This window comes from Mytilus trossulus, chromosome 2, assembly GCF_036588685.1.
Source record: "Mytilus trossulus isolate FHL-02 chromosome 2, PNRI_Mtr1.1.1.hap1, whole genome shotgun sequence".
In the NCBI taxonomy this organism is placed as follows: Eukaryota; Metazoa; Mollusca; class Bivalvia; order Mytilida; family Mytilidae; genus Mytilus; species Mytilus trossulus.
This window is the reverse complement of record NC_086374.1, coordinates 37,054,434-37,076,373: the sequence shown is the minus strand read 5'-3', so window position 1 is coordinate 37,076,373 and position 21,940 is coordinate 37,054,434. Positions and strand designations below refer to the sequence as shown.

The 21,940-nt window shown below is 31.9% G+C and overlaps 2 protein-coding genes across 2 annotated transcripts in view; both read left to right on the top strand.

Moving 5' to 3' along the window:
* LOC134705750 (plasminogen-like) overlaps positions 1-21,940 on the top strand; it is an 81,091-nt gene that overhangs the window by 38,696 nt on the left and 20,455 nt on the right. The gene's annotated exons all lie outside the window — the stretch shown is intronic.
* LOC134708613 (uncharacterized) lies at positions 8,773-14,838 on the top strand. Its single transcript, XM_063569261.1, has 4 exons — positions 8,773-9,457; positions 10,204-10,331; positions 11,858-13,048; positions 14,357-14,838. Exons 1-4 carry the CDS (start codon positions 8,823-8,825, stop codon positions 14,836-14,838), a joined length of 2,436 nt encoding a protein of 811 aa, XP_063425331.1. The 5' UTR covers positions 8,773-8,822.

Genomic DNA, 21,940 nt, shown 5'->3' with positions numbered 1-21,940 from the left:
CACACCACATCTTCCTATATATATATATATATTGCAAAGGAAATAAAAGCACTGATATGATGCTACATGTAAAGAAACAAGTACCTTTTATATATCTCCCAATTCAGAATTATATCATTTAAAATAAAATATACTATGAACAAACTATAGTAGACATTTCTATACAATTTGACTACAATGTTTACTTACCAACAGGTATGACTTGCTATAACCATCAACTACATCAGTGCATAGAATTATTATGTCTCCAACTAAAACAAAATGTTAATTAGTAGGTCACTTTTATTTTGCTACAAATTATTTTATATATATATCTAAAAGTTTTAATTTTTCTGTAAACATTTTACTGACCTCTACTTGTCTCTTTTTGTATTGTTCAGTTGCTGTCTCATTGACATATTTCTTATATATTTGTGTTTTCATTTCTTGATAAACCACTATATTGTGTATGCAATTAATATTGTGAGAATATCATATTACCTTTTGTCTACTAATAGATCTGGTGTAATAAAACTTCTATTGGAACACCTCTTGGTTATCTCCCCTTATGGAGTTTATTCAATTAGAATTCAAATTTATTCCTGAATGCTCTTTTTTAAAATTGAAAAAGAAAACCCATGGTTTTACAATCAGACTTTAATGGCAATAGTAATAAATAAACTGTACAAAGTTATATATGACATCAATACATATTAAAGCTCTTCAAACTGAAAATAAATAAAGGTCATTTCATGATGCTGCAGATTTATATATAAGTATATATTCCTGTTCATAATAATAAATAAAAAAAGCTCTAATGAAACGCATCTTTAAATGAAAGATTCCTATTATCTCCCTTTTCATACAAATTTTAACATTTACAATTTTGTATATTTCTAAATTTCTTTTTTTAAATAAGATTTTTACTGAAATCTGGGACTTTTATCAACCAAGCTAAAGTATTCACTATAATTATTATAATCATAGATTTATTGACTCATGCATAGCACCGCAAAAACCTAAACTTATTTAAGAGTTTTAGGACAAATTTCCTATTAGATATTCCTATTGAATTTATGATAGTATATATGCTTTTTAATTTATAAGCCATTTATTTTGTGGCATACAGCTCTGATGTTTAATGTAAAAAATATAATTAGAAAGCAGAAAGTAAATCTATAAAGGTCTATTAATATTTTTGTTTTTTTCAAAATTGGGATTTTGTTTTATTCATCCCCTCTCTTACTATATATGTGTGGCATTTTACCTAAAATACTATCAATTTATCCATAACTTGACACAATTTAGGCCACAACTACCTTATATTAATTTCCATGATCTGCAGTAAAAAAAAATAAGAATTTAATTTTACAATTTTTTTAACATCATCTCTAATTGACAAGCATCAACTAGGTTAAGAATGAAAGTTTATTCTTATAGTTTCGTTCCAGTTTCGTCGTAAAAATAAAGTGAGATAAGTAATTTAGATTCTTTTTTATTTGCTTGTTTTTCGTTGTCAAAATCCAGAAAAAGTCATGCTTTCACCGAGATGGTTTCATTATTGTACACGCCCCTACCGGAAGTGTTTCAAATCTTCCAGCTTAGTTTGGCAAATAAACAATGATACGTTATAAGTTAATTTTGTTGATTCATTTCTTTGTTATTATCTAGAGCCCAAACGGATATTTCTAATTAAATTTCAGATAGTTTGTAAATTTAATAATTTAAAATCATAATCGGTCAAAGTTATTTTTCAAAAAAAAAAAGAAGACTCGATGGCCTGGGGGTAAAGGGGGTTTGGGGGTGTAATTTGGATGGGTCATGATATCCCATGCTTTTAAGGGTCACCCATGTTATTTCTAAGCGAGGGGGGACAGGTGGTACCCTTCTCCCACCCTCTTCTCCTTTCTCCTATCCCCGGCCGTTCTTCTTTCTCCCATTAGAATAAAACATCTCCTTTTGAGATATTTTTTCTTGAAATATTAGATGATTTTTTAAAAGGAGAGATATTTTATTTTTTCTCCTTCTCCCAGCCTTCCTCTCCTTTCCCCTACCCCCTTTTCCCTGTCTCTCTTACCCCTGTCCCCCCCTCCTAAGCAGTAAACAAATTGAAAATATCGTGACCATTCCTTGCCTTCACAAAATGTTTACTATCTTCCCTAAGTAGTTACAGTCGAGGTTAACTAAAATTCAATAAAATTGAAAAAAGAAATCTGATTACACAGTTAATCAACTAGTTTTCTTTAAAAACATAAACCAAATCAAACAACATTGCTTATAAATTTCCTTTTTTTCTTATTATTTGCTGCGTAAAATTAATCGAAAAACTAGACTAATATTGTGCGTATTGCTCTTTTATATTTTAACCCACGGTGTCAGTATGTGTAGTTAATCTATCTACCTTTTAAAATGTAAATTACCAAATGTGTTAAAATGGCCGCAGCTTTCTTCTTATTCAAATACCACGTTCTTTCTTAAACATAACAATTAAGAGTGTTTCCGAAAATACTTTTATTCTTTAAATAAGCTAACAGCACACTTTACAGTATATATGCAGTATAATTTGTTACAATTAAAAAAAAGCGAGTGTTTCCGAAAAGACATTTCATCTTCAAGTAAGCTAACAGCATACTGTAGTATACTGTACGGTACATACAGTATACGTTGTTACAATCTCTAAAAGACAAATAACACTAATAACTTTCTTATTGATAAAGCAAATACTTATAGGATGGGGTGGAATATTTGAACTTAAAAGATATTTTTTCCAACGTAGTCGATATAGTTTCGGTCTGTGCCCTTTGAATTTAAGGACACTTAACTATGGCAACAGAATACGCATGCTCGAAAATCCTTTCTGGGATAGGACAAAATGCTGTCATGGTGGGTGATTTGGTTGTGTTTGAAAAAACGTCTCGTTAATTATATCGTGATGGATAGCAAGTAACAAACTATAAATATTTGAACTAGATCTTACAAAGATTTATATTTCTATTAAAATAATCGTTTCTCCAAAAGCTCTTTGCATCCATGACAGCTGTTTATTCGGGACAATTATATAATTTTTAATGTAAACTTTGTTGTACGGACGTACATGACTTTAAGAACGCAACTACGCATGTGAAATTTTTGGTGAATGTAAACAGAAAGATACGAGGACCGAGAATACTGTACACAAACAGAGAAAACGTTATTAAAATGGCAAATCACTTATTTAAATATAATCGGAATATTCACAAAACAATTTGTAACGCTCTTTTGTTAATAATTCATTGATTTTTAGATAGTTTATAGAGCATTGTTTTTCATAATATGAAGGTTGTGAACGGGCATTGGCACCAAGGACAAATTGTGTCAAACTATGCAGGTTTTCAGTGCACTGCAATCGCCCTTTATGCACTCATTACCGTATGTCCAGTAAATCCTGCGTTTTTTTTACACCAGATTATTTACATTGTACAAAATGGTCACCAAATGTATCAGCAGCTAATATCACAATCAAACAACCCAACACCAAGATTTTTGGGACATTGGGAATTGCCCCATTATGTACATCAAAACAATGAAAGCATTGAAATTCATAGATATCGAAATGACAGTTTTAAACATATACTCAAATTTAAATACGTCGGATATTTTTTTTAAAGATAATTCTTGTTTAATTTACATTCTCCTGAAGCCTGTTCGACCGGTTGATATGATTCGTGTTACTTTAGCTTAAGGTGGCTCGGCCCTTTAACAATGCGCATATTTTAACGCATGTTTCTTACGACGAGTGCCTTGGAAACGGTCGCTTTCAGGGGTCTTCTCAAAAATAGCGTTGACGACCTTGGAACGCGGGCGTGTATGAAAGCACCCTTGACGATGTAAACAAGTGATGCAAAACGTTCTTCAAAACAGGAAATACGAACGGTCAGAAATTCAGAGTGCTTTCTTCATTTTTCGCATAAAAGACTAAAAGGAGAGAAATATACGTGATTTAAGAATATTAACATTAAAAAAAAGAATATATAAATTCTGACAAAGTCACATGTATGACTGCGTCGACGGTGCCGCTTTGCTCCAAAAACGCATTCTCACCTTACACGGTCCATTTCGTACCATATTTTGAATTAAATATCGGTTGAATATTAAATGATGTCTTGGAGATTTATTTTTGAAAATGTTTTGCCCATGACGCAATGATAAACTTTGAACAAATAATAGCGATGTAAACAATTGCATGTCATCGTACAGCTTTCAAAAGCAGGTAAACCCCGTATAGTATGCTTTAAAGGCATTGGGGCGGGTACTTATCAAGATATCCGTTTAGCGTTTTATAACAGTTTATTTCTGTCATAAATCTCTTTAATATCTTTATTTCCAGTTATTTTATGGGTTTAATTATTCCCGATAATGCGATATATTTTTACACTGCAAAATTTTGTTAATTATAGTTAAATATTTTCAAATTAAATAAAAAGAAACATCATTTAGTGAATCAGAGCAAGTGTTATTATTATAAAAGACTAATGGATCCAGCAACTTATTTCACAAAAATGATTATTGGTTTTCCTGCAGAAATAAAAGGACACTTCAATAATTGGCTGTTTTCCGCCTTTTCATGAATATGAAAATTGATTAATCGGGGCGGATTCAGCCATTTTAAAAGGGGGTTCCCAATCCAGGACAAAAAGGGGGGTGTTCCAACTATATTTTCCCATTCAAAAGCATTGATCGTCCAAAAATGGGGGGGCCCACCCCCGGAACCATACCCTGGACCCACCGCTGTCAAAAGTAACCGGGACTGGCCTAGTATTCCGACCTATGATATAATTCCTCAATACTGCATGCTTTGCGGAGGACCGCAAAATTTTTGGTTACTATGTCGGGATTTTTCTAGGAACATCCACAGCGTGTCGGGCAGTCACAAACACTACTTAAGACTTTATATATATATAAATCTATACTAGTACTACTAAGTTCAGGAAAAGTTTGGATGGTAATTTTTAAACTCCGCCCAGTACACAGGAACGCTATCATATTAGCCGGGCAAATTTTAACTTCTATCTATTTTTGACATGCTTTTTTAAAAGGTAAGATAATAAGGGAAATTCTTGATGATGAAAATAATTATAGTGAGGTAATGGCATTGCGGCAAAAAAATGTGAATGACAATTTTATTTGTGAACACTGATTTAATGGTCTTTGATCTTACCGTGGCAAAGAAATGTATAACTAATCTATGCGCGATGATAAAAGGAGATGATGTTTTTCTATTTACTTTATTGAATTTCAAATTTGAACTTTGGTGGATAGTTGTTTCATTACCAATCATACTACATCTGCTTATTTTCAAATCTTATGTTTAACATAGAAATATGACTAATCTGACAGATGATCCCTTGATTATACAGGGTGCTCAAACAGCTGGATGTATACATACGAAGCCTCGTAAGGTCAAAAGGGTGAATTTTGCCTATACATGGACCAAGCATAATTGTTCACTCATTCTTACCAGCACAACAACAATATGGCAGTCCATATATCTAGCTCATTTTACTTTGCATAACTTACATAATTGATACTTTTCTATATGTTCTCATCCTTCTTATGTTTGAAATATTTGCCAGTGACGATTCAGTATGAACAAATTAAATATTCATTATGTGCAATAAATACAAAAAAGTAATTTCTTGGACTTTTAATTGTTTGACTGTGTGGTATATGGTTTTATTGGTAATTGTACGAGGACATAATTGTTATCTTCTATGTAAATTGGTCTCCGGTTTAGAGTTGCCTCATAAACAATGATACCCCATCTTCCTATTTTTATACACAACAAAACGGAGTTGCAAAGGGTATAATGTTTTTGACCCGTCTGTCTGTCCGTCAGTCAGTCTTGTTTCTTGTCATCACAACTCCTCTCAAACAGAATTTCATAAAACATTTTTAGATAAGGACGTACTATGTAGATGTGCATGTTAACAGGAAATTACGATTCATTTTTTTTTTCTAGGAGTTATGCCCCTTTGAACTTATTTACTGCAATATAGCACTGTAACCGTTTCTCATCATCTCTCAAAATGCACATTAGAATTTTTTAAAACCTTTTTAGATAATAAGGGCATACTATGTAGATGTGCATATCGACAGGAAATTATGATTCATTTTTTTCTTTAATATACCATTTGTTTTCTTATTTTATTCCTCCAGTGACAATGTGGGAACTGACTGCCAAAGCGGGACCGGCTACAGTTATTCGCAATGTTATCAACCAATGAGCCCGCACCCTATGTGTGACTCTCTAAAAATCATCCCATCAACCAAATATTTTGAAACATATTTAGAATTAAGAAATAGACAAATCCATGAAATTAGGTTAAGTTCAGATAAACCCTGCAAGACAGACATTTTTGTTTTTTATTCATTATTTTGTACACAAATCACCCATTAGTTTTCTCATTTGAATCATTTTAAATTGTTCATTTGTCATTTCGAGGCCTTTAAACCCAACTATGCAGAATAGGTTTTACTCATTGTTGAAGTCTGTACGGTGACCTACATGTATAGTTAATTCTGTGTTGTTTGGTCTTTTGTGTCTCATTTACAATCATATCACATCCTCTTATTTGATATTTAATTTGTTATAATACATTTAATACACCAAATATTCATGATTGATTGATAGTTGGTTGCTTAACATCCACCAAATATACATGAAGATGACCTATTGATTACACAATTTAGCATATGAAAACAGAGGACTTACTGATGATCAATGAACCATACAAATGATTATGTGGTCCATGATACATTGTAATTGACAGAATTGTAAACTTCATGTATTGCACACAAATAGTTTATCTACTACATGTACCTTTTAGTATTTATTAAATGAGTATATGCCGACCATGTTGACGACCATGTTGACGACTGACAGTCATTGGTATACCATATTACCTCCTGAAAACAGGCATAAAAAAAGGCTCAACTAAATCAAATTTTTGTAACGTTATTGATTTTATTCCTCAAATGTCTCTGAGATCAAAATAAAACATGTATTACAAATGTAATATTGTTAATTTAAATGTTCTAGTATACATGTAAGCATTGTTGCCATTTATATGTCATGTACATGTACAATCATTAGCTGATCAGCTCTATATCTTCATAATTTTTATTCTCCTTCACTGTTTTTTTTATAAGACTCAATATATATATATATATGATCTTTATTCATCATTGGGACAGGTAGGTGAAGCAGGTACTTTTGATTGCATTTTTTAAGGATTTTGACAGCACTAAGGCATATACATGTAGTTCCAATTTATAGTTGACCTCTGCTCCTCAATTGGATTGTGGCAACACATATTTGCATATACATGTAGAATGTTGTTCTTAAGTTTCAGCACTTTACACATAGTTTCCGGTTGCAAGACTAGATGATACTGGTTTCTCATAAAATTCTGTCAGTACTGTGCCAATAGTTTCCAAGTAAAGTTGAACATTCCAAGATCACTCCTTCCATTTGCATGTACATGTACAAATGTACTTGCAGCCTGAAATTAAATATCAGAGTAATTCTGTCAGAAAATCAACAATTATTGACATTCAAAAGCATATAGATGTAGACTTGTTCATAATGGGGAATGTGTCCATAGGACACAGATAAGCAGCCGCTTGCATGTAAAGAATGAAAAGAGTGACACCACCCAAATTTTTACTTAATCTGAGTTGTGTTGTAGTAAGCATTGCATATAAGTATCACAATATTTGGATAAAGCAAACTTGTGTTAAAGAAAGGAACAAAAATTTAGCTATTTTAAAATTTATAAAGGGGCATAACTCTAGAAAAGTAAAAGCAACCCCACCAAAAATTCAAACTTCATGTGTGTTTGTTGGTAACAAGAATAATATATATGCATTAATTGTGAATTTTATTTAGTTTAATAACATTTGTAGAGGCAAACTGAAGTTAGAGAACAGAAAACAAATTTCGGACGTTTGATACATGCAAGTTTGATAAGACTGACAATGCAAGGAAAATCTAACTTAATGCCCCTGCCACTATGGTGTAAAAATAATGAAGAATTTGTTGTGATCAATAACTAGCAAACAAAATATAATTACATGCACAACAAGTGTTAATAGTGATTTTGTTTCTATAGGTTGAATAAAGGCTTCTTGCTGTTCAACTGCCTTAATTTTGAAAATGCAGCTCATGCAGTCCTCATGAATAAATTATGCTGAGGCTTTTTGTACCCTATTTGGAATATAGGATACACAAATTTTGTATTTATTAAAAATTACTATTCACAAAGCAACAATTATTTTCAACTTTTATTTTCAATTTTATATAAAAACACATTACTTCAAAAAAATATTTTGAGGGCATTTAAAAATGTATGGTTGGATTTAATTTAAATCTACGAGAGCTTAAAAGAAGTAGAATGGTCTATATTAATATGTGTTTATTTGATAATAGGTTCGTTTTAAGTGTTTTTGTTTTTTTCTTGAGAATGCATAAAATATTTTTCAATAATTATTATATTTATATATAGCAAATGCCAATTTCTTAACAGAAAATAATGAAAATGAGACTAAAAAAGAATAAAACCACAATATACAAACCTGTGACAATATTGCTTCTATTGGTACCAGGTTGCTTAAAATCAATCCAAAATGACCCCAAAATAAAAAAATTTAATGTTGTTTTAAATACAATATATATATGTTTAAAAGATGTACAGATGTATAGTCTATTTCAAGGTTACCCATAATACACCGCGCGCTGGCGGAGTTCCGGTTAAATGTAAACAAGGCGGCAAGAATGTAGAAATTGAAAAATTATACAGTGTAAAATGTCTTCCGTTAGCAAAAAAAGCGTGTCAACATTATTCCAACCTCTTCCATTAACACCACAAACTTTTAAAGACGTAAAGAATTTAAATTTGAGGGACTTAAAACGCCTCTGTATTGATGCAAACATAAAAACTGATGGTGTTGGTCGCAACTCATTAGAAATCTTATTATGTTTTGAGCTTAATATTTTGACATGTGGTAACAGCGAAAAAAACGACTTTTGTATTAAGGAGCCAAAGATTAAAAACCATTTGTTAGATAAAAAGCAGCTACTAGAATTTCAGCAATTATCCCCCAATTATCTTTTAAAATTGCCAGGATGGACAAAGCAGGTGCCAGATATAGACCTTGACCTGTCAATGGTAAAGAAGTACCTATTAAACTGTCAAGTGTCTGATTATGATAAAACCTCATTACGACAGTATAAACTAACTAGAGCATATCAGCACCTGGATGCTAAACACCTTAATAATGTCTCCTTCAACCCAATTGTTGACAGTGACACATTTTGTGCTGTAAAAGCCAGCTGTTTGCCATCACAGAGTGGTGAAGAAGCAAAGACAAAGTATCTTCACATAATTTTGGATCAGCACACATCAGAACCATACGGTGCATTTTGCACTTGCACAGTTGGGTAAGCTAAAATCTTCAGGGAAGATCATGAACATGGTCAATTAAATACATTTAGAAGTACATGTAGTATACATGTATAAGTCCAAATAATAATGACATATTGAAAGGCTATTTTATTTTTTACGCCTTCCTATGAGGACAGAAAAAAAAAAAACCAGCCTGTCAAGATGTCATAAATATTTGTATTAATAACATATATTTGGCCTAACCTTAACTCCTTATCTACATGTATAGTACCAAAATGCAGTGCTTGATAAACAGTATTTATGTTTTGCATATGACGAGCTTTCTGTTTCATGTGTATGGATAAAACTCAAATCTGGGGCTAATGCATTACCTAATGCATGTATCTCTCAGCAAAATTGAAATGGTTTGTGCTTTCCCTTTATAATCAATATGAATTATTTAAATTTTATAGTTAAATGCAAAAACCTTTAATAAACCAGTTATGTTCTCCAAGAATAATTGCAATGTCTTTATTAATAAAGTGCAAATGTAAAGATATCAATAGCAGATAAAGATACATTTGAACAGAATGCATATATTTATAAATTTTGATCAATTTAAAAAAACTAGTAATGAGTAAAAATTGACTAATTTAACATAAGAACATGAACTGATAAAAAAAAATTCAAAGATCTTATGATGGTGTTAAATTGGTATCTTAATCTTATTCAAATTATAATTAAAAATTGATATCCACATCATGAATAAAAAATCTATTTAATATGTTCTTTAATTTTTCAGACTGACTCAAGCATGTTCCCATATTGGGGCACTTTTGTTTTTATTGGCAGAAGTAGTATCAAGGGGGGAAAATTTACCAGAAGATAAGGCTGTTACAGAAAATTTATGCAGTTGGACAAATCCTAAAGGTTTTATTATGAGTTCCAATGACATTGACATTATTCCTTTTAAATTATTGTTTTATATTTTTACTGTGAAAAGATGCATGACGTTATTGTTTCAATGTTGATTTTTTTAAATATTGTTTTTCATGAAGAGTTCCTCATGATTGGTTGGGTTTTTAAGCAGACATGCACTAGTGCAGTTGTTTCACCCAGTTATACCATATACTCTCGCTGGCAATTTTTCATGAAGCTCAGTTATGTAAATTAAAAGTGAAAAAAAAAATTGTATTAGGTTTAACTCATGCATCTCTTTCATACAGTTACAAGTAAATGAGACTTTTCATTGTTCATTTCCCCATAAAATTCATTTTAAACAAAACTTTATCTTCGTATTGATATCCATATTTATAGTTATTTCTTTTTCCAATAATTATATATAAACAACCAAACATTTGTCTTTTTTTTAATGATGTCAATGTCTGTTGCATTCATAATAAGGCTGATATAATTTGCAACTTTCCATTTTGAGCAACATGTTCTCCAGCTCAGAAAATATAAGTCTACTCTTTGATAACAGCTCAGTCTACAGCCAATGACAGTTATAGCATTGTGTTTGAACTTAGTATACAAATAAGTATATTCCAAAAAAGCTTTGATATTGATTCCCTTTTGTATTGTTACATGTATTAACTATCAGAGTCACCCATGCATTTATTGCACATGTTTAACTACATGTATGAACACTGATTTTTTTGTTTTATCATATAATGGTATGTACATGTACAACATAGCTGCCTTTGTCTGTTTAAAGCTCTCTGTTCCTGCATCTATTTTTCTGTTGAAATTTGAAATAGTGTTAACTTGTTTTGTTGTATTTAAATTGTTGGCAATTTCACAGTGTTAAGAATATACAAGTAACATCATATTCTGTCAGCACATAAAGGAAAAATGGATAAAAAATACATCATACTACTTAGTCACAGTGAAGGGGAGACTACTCCTTATCAAATGGTGAAGGGAATTTTTAAGTTATTCAGCATCATACTCTTTATATTATACATATATACCAGAAAGGAAACGTGGTATTCTTTTTTGCCAATAGAACATTTATCCAACCGATTACATGAACTGTGGAAAAATATCAGTAATTATAATTCCCTCTCTGTCTATCAATTTGATCTTTAAAATCAGAACTATTAACAGTAAATTGTATTCTAGCATCAAATTGTCTGACCTATTTAAAAATCTTGACCTATTGTGTTCTGCTGTCCTCCTTTATCAATGAAATCTTCATAAAGATAATTCACATCTAGCACATTTTATAACAAAAAAAATCCTTAGTACATGTATATATACATAGATATAGTCAGATATGGTATGAGTGCCAATGAGACAACTCTCCATCCAAATAACAATTTATGAAAGTAAACCATTATAGCTCAAATGTACGGCCTTCAACACATTGTCTTAGCTCACACTATAGTTTTAATTAATTTTTTTGTTACATTGTACAAGTGTTTTTTTTTAATGGCTGTTCTATTTTTATCAAGGTGCCAAGGTTGAGCCTAAAAAGGGTGAAGACATTGATATAAGAAACAAACCTTCCAGTTTAAAAACACACATAAGTGACATTGCACCGAAGCTGTCTAAAGAGAGGCAATACCAAAGAACTCTTCAACTGTTGTATGACATCAGGAATGCTAATTCCAGAGATGCTATGCCTCCAATTGTCAACATTGTTGACCTAGCAAGATTCAGACCCGTGAAGCAACCAGAAGTGAAAGGACCATGGTCCATGCCAGACACAGTAACTGAATTTTATCCTGGTATTTGCTATGCAGAAAGTATAGATGTGGAAACAACACCACCATCATTAACGGAAATACCTCATCAACAGTTCCAATCTATTGACGATAATGGTTACCAGGAGGGATTAAATACTTACATCAATTTAATTATGAAAACTTATAATCAAGCTGATATAAGCAAAATTGAAAACCTGACTAGAGGTCAATCTGCCAATGAAGAATGGTTTCGACATAGAATAGGGGCAATAACAGCCAGTAAGGTTGTCCGTGTACTAAGTAATAAGAAGAATCAAGATAATTTTTTGATTGATATTATGAAATACAAACCAATTGATCTTTCCAGAGTAAAACCAATTCAGTGGGGTTTGAAACATGAAATAACTGCTTTAAAACAAATGACAAAATTGTTTGAGCCAAAACATACAAATCTCCAAATTATTCAACCAGGATTGCTAGTAGATAGAACGTATTCATACCTTAGAGCGTCTCCTGATGCAATAATGACATGTGATTGCCATGGTACAACTGTAATTGAAATAAAATGTCCCTATTCCTGCAGATATCTGACTCCAACTGTAGCTATATGTCAGAAAAAGATAACATATGTTGGCATGGAGAAGGAAAACATGGTTTTGGTTAAGGGTCATCAGTATGGTTACTATGAACAAATTCAAACACAGTTAAATGTTTGTAAAGAAAATAACGCAAAATTAGTTATTTGGACAACAAAAGGATTGCTTACGATAGATGTTCCATTTGATGAAATATATTGGACAACCATTATGTTACCAGCTATAAGAAGTTTCTTTGAGATGCATATAGCACCAGAAATTTTAACCGGCAGACTTAAAAAATCTTTGAACTCTCAGGACAATTCCAAAGACAAAGAGAAGTCTGACAGCAGTGAAGATTCTACAAATGAATCTTTCTCAGGTAATTTCATTTTCTGTGCTTTTTCCTTACTTAATCTGCGTTTGAACTTAATCACTGTAAGTAGACCCTAGTGCAAGTTTTTGTCATCACTGTGTGACATTATGTCTTCCCAAAATGGCAATATTCAAATTCCCATTTATATATATTTTTTCTTTGAATTGTTTAACATTTATCATTCAGGTATGTTTCTTTGTACATAAATTAGGCCATTAGTTCTCTCCTTCGAATTGTTCATATTTGTGACCTTTTATATGCAGTATGGGCTTTGCTCATTGTTAAAGGCAGTATGGTGACCTGTATTTAATAATTATAAATGTGTTATTTGGTCTCTTGTTGAAATTTGTCATATTGGCAAAAATACCACATCTTATTGTTAATATTTGATCATTATTTGAGGTCATATCTGTAAACTTCTATGTCATGATACATATGTAGGCTTTAATTGTCTCATTGTCAATCATATTTCATCTTTAAGTTTTTTTTTATTTGATAATTTCAAATGCTACTAATTAGATATGGGGTTTGATATGATGAATCTAACTGTGGTTTTAGATTTTGGATATTGGACCACAAAAAGTTAATGTCCACAATAACTTTTTGAGGTTGTTATACCACATTCATTCTGTGTCAGAAACCTATGATGTGTCAAATATTTAATTACAATCTAATTCAGAGCTGTATCAAGCTAGATTGTTGTGTTTATACATGCCTCAATTGTTCATGGTGTGCATGGCACAGCAATTTATTTTAATGATGGATCAAAAACAATGTACACAACAAAAATGTTATTCAATACATAAAAAACAGGAGAACAAAGTATGAACATGTTTATAGAAGATGTTTCATATGCAAAACTATAATTATGACAATTGATTACTTAAAATGGACAATGATGACATCATTCAACATGTTCAACTTAAATATATATAATGAATTAACAACCATTCAACTATGAGGGGGTATTTTCAATGTTTTGAAAGCATCAACTTATGGGTGTTTCTTTTTTTTTTGGCTGTGTGAATCAAATTAAATTTTTTTCAGCACTCACTTACATGTTACATTTTAATCAAAAATATTTTTTCAATCTGCTGCATCAAAAGATTTCTTTCTTCAAAGGCAAAGGTTAGGAATAACAGAATAACAATAAATTTTTAGAGAAAAAACGGAATAATACCACAAGTATACATATACATGTATGGGCGTGTCACTGTGCTTAGTATTTTTTTTTAATCAAAATCAATTTATAAATTTCAGTTGGAAAATGTATAAAATATGTATTTATGAATGATTTATTTGATCAAATTTCAGAAGAACAAGACAAGAATATTCATCTTGAGGGCACCAATGATGATGATGAAGATAATAATGATGCTACTGATGATTTTGATGATGTTAATAATGATGCTACTGATGATGTTGATGATGTTAATAATGATGCTGCGGATGATTTTGATGATGTTAATAATGATGCTGCCGATGATGTTAATGACCAAAATTTGGCTGGTAAAGAATGTCAGAGTATAAATAGTGTTTCGAGTCAGAACTGGAACTTAGGCTGTGCTTCTTACTGTAGAGACCACAAGGCACCTATATATTCCACAATTAAAGGAGAACTTATTGCATGTGACGCAAATATAGCATGTTCCTCCAATACATGGTACCATTTTTTCTGTGAAGGTTTTCGGAGGTTAAATATTGAACTTCACAGGGGCAAGAAGTATGTTTGTCAAAAATGTAGACCTTTGCATGATCAGAGAGAAAATTTGAAAATGACAAATGGGTTTTTTTAATTGATAATTGTGACAATTTAAATTCACTTTTCATACCATTTTAGAGTATGATAGATATGAATACATGTATTTGGTGCTTTTCAAAATCTGTTTACTTTTTGAATCTTCATGTAACTTAAAACACTATTTCAGGACACAAGCTCTAACAACTGATAGAATCTAAAATTCAAAATCTTTAAAAATTGCCTGATGTTCATTAAAAATTAGAACCTGTTTATTGAATTATGGTTTTTAAGAGAGAGCATCATCTTGTTTCTTAATTTTATATAATAAATAAAAAAAAAGACAAAAAGTTCAAGACAATACAAACAATAACAAAACATGTAGATCTATCTGCAACTTGAAATAAATAAATATTGAATGAATACAAAACATCTACATGTACAGGTATGAAATGGTCTTGAAATACACACACGACCAAGAAATTCAACTACTTCTTCAAAATTGGGGTTTGAAAATTCACCAAGAAAGCACATACTGTAAATATTTGTTCTGCCAAATCTTTCATTGATAGTTTTACCTCGCCATCTAGAATGTGGAAAGTTTTCACTCTCTGAATGGCACGTTCGACATGAATTCTAACCTTTGAGATATCTTCAGACGTTCTGGCTTCTGAGCTTTTCAGTTGTGCTCTTTCTGTTCCCTTGAAAGACGGCATGTGCAGCTTAACACCCATGTCATTTAATATACCACTTATCAAAAATCCCCTATCAGCCATTACAGAACCTTTATTGACTTCTAAATTATGAAGGAGATCAACTGAGTCGCATGTTATAAATTTATCTGATGCTCGACCACCATACATCCTGCTTACATAAGTTATCCCCATCTGTGGGCTAACACCAATCAAAAACTTGAATGTGTTGTGGTGCTTATAATTTGAGAAAACCTGTTTTCTTGCATCAAGTTTGCTTGGATTTTGAACAAATATTTCAGTGCAATCAATAATAACCCTTACATCTTCAAAATCCTTCATAGCGTGTGATTGATTTTCATTCAATACCTCTTTTGAAGGTAGTTCACATAACTCCTTGAGATCAACATACATTAGATTTATCCAAGAGCTGAAAATTTGTGAAACCAAACCAACACTGATCGAAAACCTGATTGCTAAATCTTCAACCAATAAGCCAACTTTCAGACGCACCATAGTTAAAAAGAATTCATCAATTAACGAAAGCTTCCTCTCTGGACCTCTTTTCCTATCAGAAAATGTATCAGGCATGCCTGCATCACCTTTCCAATATCTCATGTTTGTAGCCCTTGGTTCAAAATATTGAAATAAAGCATAGAAATTCTCATAATTTGAAAAGCCTGTCCAAAAAACCATGCGTTTAGGATTGTCCTTCATGTTTTGTAAGCTTAAAATCTGCTTAGCTTGGCTTTCATTAATTTTTTTCAGACGTTCAAGTTCATTCATTTTTTCTTTAATTTCAGGTAGATATTCTTTGATTAACCAATAATTTCCTTTTTCTGTTTCTGTATTTATGTAATCATGATTATTAATCTGAGGTATTATTGGTTCATATGGCTTCTTATCTAATGGACGCCCTACTTGATTATTGGCAACAGTGATATCTTGAAATAATCTTTTTTTTCTCTGTCTGGTCTTGTTTTCTAACTGCCCTGTAGGACGAGATGTATGTGTATTTGTTAAAGGTATATTATAGTATAGAATAGATATATGTAGATTATCAGGTTTTCTGCACCTCTTTATTTGAAATATCAGCTATTATCCAAAATGTGAACTTTTGTAACGATAAAGTACCAAAAAAAGAAGCCTGCTTTATCACCATTATTTATGACTGTTTTTAAATTTTGCCCAAGTATTACATTGTATCTGGAAAAAAAACTTTATCTTAATTTTCAAAGAACTGGTTTAAAATCAGAGTTTTTGTTATTAAACCTCAAATATTGTATTATTTTCTTTATATCCGAGATCAACTATGGAAATATTTGATTTTTTCGACTATAACTTAATATTATTAAGTGCCAAATATTTGCTCACTTGACCAAATTTGAATTTTTACTACATGTATCACTTGGTGTCAATGATTGATGTTTATGTTGTTTTAAACTTGATAATTTGATAGGATGTATGTCATATAATTTCATTTCATCAGTGTTTTCTGTTGTAAAGATATAGAATGTCCAATAAGGACTCTGATGCATTCATGTCAGTTTGCACATCTTTTTTATGAAATAATTATGCATATTTAAGCCTCCGGGACACAAAAGTGTGTGAGGGATGTGTATCATGTATGAGTATGAGTAACTTGTGAAATAATTACTGTCTGTCTATTTTTTATTTGTTCTTCCATCACATTATTTTTATTGTAAAATATCAATAAAACTTGTCTATTGACAATTGTTATTTTGACAGTTTTTGACTATTTTAACAGCACAGCTGATCATGATCAATAATTTGCCATTAGCATGATTAGCATCATTTAATTTAAAATTTTAAAAGAAGTTTGATTTTTTGCAATGATGAATTGACCCGTTTAACAAAATTTTCTTGGATTTAAGCAAATTGATTGTAAACCAAATAATATAGGTCAATGCAAGGTTTCAGCATTTTAAATGCAAGAAATAATTTGCTGATGGTGATATTAATTGTGTATCACTAGATAATATTGTTGTACTTTTTACTGTGTTGTAGTTAATATATTTGGCAAAATATTGTATTTTTACATGTATTAAATTGTACTAACCATCAATTACTTGTATTTCTTGTTTAGTTGAATTACTTGTTTTTCTAGCTGGTGTTTTCTTTTGATATGGGAACAGAGTAGGTATGTAACCTTTTTCTGTTGATGATGTCTGTTTCGTGCCTATAAGATATGCAACAATCAGTACTTTAGAAACAAATAAATAACCTCCTGTCAGACTTGAACTGACATCCCTTGATGAAATGGTATCACCAAGTGTACTTCCTTGTACTAAGAAGGTTTCTTAAAAACAAGTACTTAACTGATGCAATCTCTAGCATGTCTAGTTATGAGCAAAATATATGGTACATTTGTATATGGCCTCCACAAGTTACAATCTGGTATGGAAATGCACTGATCTATATTACTGTTTAAAGATATCAAAAGACTTTCTATGCTAACGGGACTGATTACTTATAACAATGTCTATACAAATTATCAAACTGATCTCGGCTGTAGCAGATACATGTAGTATAGAAAGTCCCTGTTTAAAGCTATGAAAGGTTAAAGTCCCTGTTTAAATTTATGAAAGGTTAACAAGCTGGCTGTGGTCCTATATTTTTGTTATTATTATATTGATATGTGCACTTTAGCCACTTAAAAACAAACAATGAACATGGTAAACCAAACAATTGACAAATTATCATTGTGAAAATGATTCACCATTTAGTTGCATCTTATTTGGTTATAACTTCCCATACAATCATAAAATTATCAAGTGGTCAAGACTATTTGTAAGTATTCAATCACTCATCAGCTATTTAACACTGTCTGAAAAAAATTATGTGTTGCTGCAAATAATTCAATACCTATGGCTAGTATACAAACGTAACTTGCCTCCTTCAAAATGATCGGAACATATCCGATCAAAGGGTCTTGGTTCCCAATGATCTCTCCTTATCATTTTGGTCCAGGTACTTTTCTGTTTCTCGTCTTTGGGAAACCTGTAGTACGACCTTTTAACTTCACTGCCCTTGTCTTTCCCCCTTTGATTGCTGCATCCAGGGACACAACAATAATCTCCATAACTTGTCTTTTTCTTTCCACATAATTTGGGTTGCAAATTCTCAGACTCGGATAACTGGGCGTTTTCCATCAGTTATCTGTAAACCGGAACTCCGCCACGACGCTGAGGATTATGGGTAACGGTGAAAGACAGTATTGCCTCCTACTGTAAGGGTTATCATTTACAAATTAGGCCAATTGTGTAATATTCTCAAAAAAAACAAACAAGTCAATCAAACCCCTTGATAACCTTAATTGATTATTATTTGAGGGGGTGGACAGGGGTAAGGAGACAGGGGAATGAGGGATCAGAGAAAAGGGTTATCTTGGAAATACATGTTGTCATTTTTATTTTGTCTTGGAACAAGGAGATGGATGTATTGAAGTAAGAGGAGCAAGTTTTAGGGTAAAAGGGAAGGGAAATATAGTTGGGACAAGGGAGTAGAAACTGTGAATGCCCTAGGGAAGTTTTGGGGTACCTTATGGGGTACCCCACATACATATGACCCTAACTCTATGTAACTTGGCTACGAAATTAGATTTACCAAATGATGATTAAAAAGACTAATTCATTGACACTAACAGTAGCGTAAAAATGACAGTTGTGGTGGTTCATAGTAGCTAGATGTCATCCCCTCCTCTTCGTCCGTTTGCACACGGATATCTCTCAAAACGGGCCAGACATGTTTACAACTTGCCAGTAAAGGGTGAAAATACCAAGATAAACACATAAATAAGATACCAGCTATAACGATTAAACATGGAACAGAAATTGTGCTCGTACAAGGTCTCAGTCGCAGTGCTTTTTAACAGTAGCGAGTATTTTGAGACAGCCCCCAAGTTTGTATTTTTCGTGATACTGGTGTCATTTGGCTGCCTAAAATATCGAAATATATGTTTTCTTATGAAATAACTCTACCTTCATCGTTGTATATTCACCACAATGTCTGTTATGTATGTAAATGGTAGTATTCATCAATGTAGTATGCTGATCGACAATGGCGACCTTGAAATTCCTCTGGTCCGATAATGGCGCCAAATTAAAGGGAAGCAACTCGCGCCAGACAAAATTACCGTATTTCACCTAAATAATCAAAGTTTCGCTTCTTGATAACAAACAGTCATACAATAACCACATTTATATTCAGCCATCGTTTATTAATATAATTTCAAACATTATTTTATTTAAGCCACCAATAAAGAATTCACAATTCAGTAAATAATGGACTGCATTGAAATCAGACCTTATGGGGTAGTGGGGTTAAACAAAAGCTCGTAACTTTTTAAAAAGCCTGGTGACCCCCATTTTATTTTACCTTAAAATGCTCGAAAAGTTCATAGCTTTGACATATCTGTTTTTAAAAAAAATCTACCGGGAAAATTTTACGAAAAATCGATTCAATCAATATTTTTTGCCTTAAACTGAAATTAGAAAATGCAAAATTTAGACATAAATCTGAAAATAAAAGGATTTTTAAGTCAAAAACAACAACGGGAAAGGTTTCCATTTCAAATTCTAATGTTTTTTCATATAAAAATTATACTGACTTGGTTTTAAAACTCTTTAAATTTGATGTAACCGTTATTGTTGTAAGGGTGGACATGTTTGGAAAAAGGGTCAAAATCGCACATTTCGCTTCAATTTGAGGGGAAAACGAGCCTGGTGACCCCCTTTTTTCTTTGCATTTTTGGATTCAGCATAAAAAAATCTACAGAATAAGTGAAAATAAAAAAAATCTACCGGGGGTCACTATTGGGGTGAGCCACCTTAAGTGTTTTTTAAGTTGAGGTTTTTGTTTACCATGGCGGTGTTAGTCATTCTAACATGACGTCCTTCAAACGCTTTGAGTACACATCCGTGGTAAAATATGAATATATTACATTGGCTGTTCCGATTGTACTCCCACGTCATATGTTTTATTATGAATGAAGTACCTGACGTCATAGAATGATGACGTTATAATTTAAGCATTTTACGGGAAAATACACGCTTTTGATACCGAAAATCATCATAACAAGGAAACGTTAACAAACGATGCTGAAATGTGGTATAAGCCCAATTTGGATATACATAGAAGACATATAAGTAAGTTATCATTAACATTCATCCAAATATATCTAAATAAGTTTAGTGAATAGTTTTAGCATTTCACTTATTCTGTTTGCTCCGTTCTTTTCCGCCAATCTAAAAGTGCGCTATTTTTTTGGAACGGCATATAATGGCCTCCACCTAGAGCACTTCGATACAAAAATATTGCCGTATATGTCCTATTAGAATCGAAATAATTCATGGGGGCTTGAATATATCTAGATTTTACCACGGGATGTCCCATTATGCCGATATTTTACCCCTCTCTATCGCTCAGGGTAAAATATTTGTCATAAAGGGCCAACCCGTGGTAAAATAACTATATATTAAAGCCCCCATGAATTATTTCTTAAGTATCGTCTTGCGAGTTTATATATCTTTTTGGTATCTGCAGCCTCATTTTGACATCAAATGTGTTATAAACTACATGTGCAACATGTGAATCAGGATCTGCTTACCCTTCCGGAGCACCTGAGATCACCCCAGTTTTTTTGGTGGGGTTCGTGTTGATAAGTCTTTAGTTTTCTATGTTATGTCTTCTGTACTATTATTTGTCTGTTTAATTTGGCTTTTTATTATTTTTAGCCATGGCGTTGTCAGTGTATTTTCAATCTATGAGTTTGACTGTCCCTCAATTAGCTTTCGCCCCTCTTTAATTCAATTTGGAATTAATACTTTTATGTTGGCTCTTTATTACCTTAGCCGTATTTGGCACAACTTTTTGGAATTTTGCTCTTCAAATTTGTACCTGTTTGGCTTTATAAATATTTTGAGCGTCACTGATGAGTCTTATGAAGACGAAACGCGCGTCTGGTGTACTAAATCATAATCCTGGTACCTTTGACAACTATTTATTGCCAGCCTATATTTAAATAAAGAAAAATAAATAAACACAAGGAAAGTCACAATTTGATCATTTTTTCTTGAATTTGTTTTACGCCAGACTGTGTGGTGCAATCTATACATGTTGTCTAATTATAAATATCTATGCATTGGTCAATGGCAACTGTGATGGCTTATACTACATTTCAGTTTATATCTGAACGTTAATAAGATCAACAATGAAGGAACGATGTTGTACGCTCCAAAGAGAGACAAAAAAGGCAAATGCAAAGTATTTTAGTTTGTGTCCAAATTTTCTTCAACAGTATTGTTTAGCAGTTGACTACAGTTTGGTGTCATGCATGTATGTTTAAAATTGATTGTTCTAGTATATTATTAGCTTATTTGAATAGTTTCTTCTTCTTTTGTTATTGCCGAAAAGCGTCTTGGCTAGTGAAATTGTTAATATTTGTTT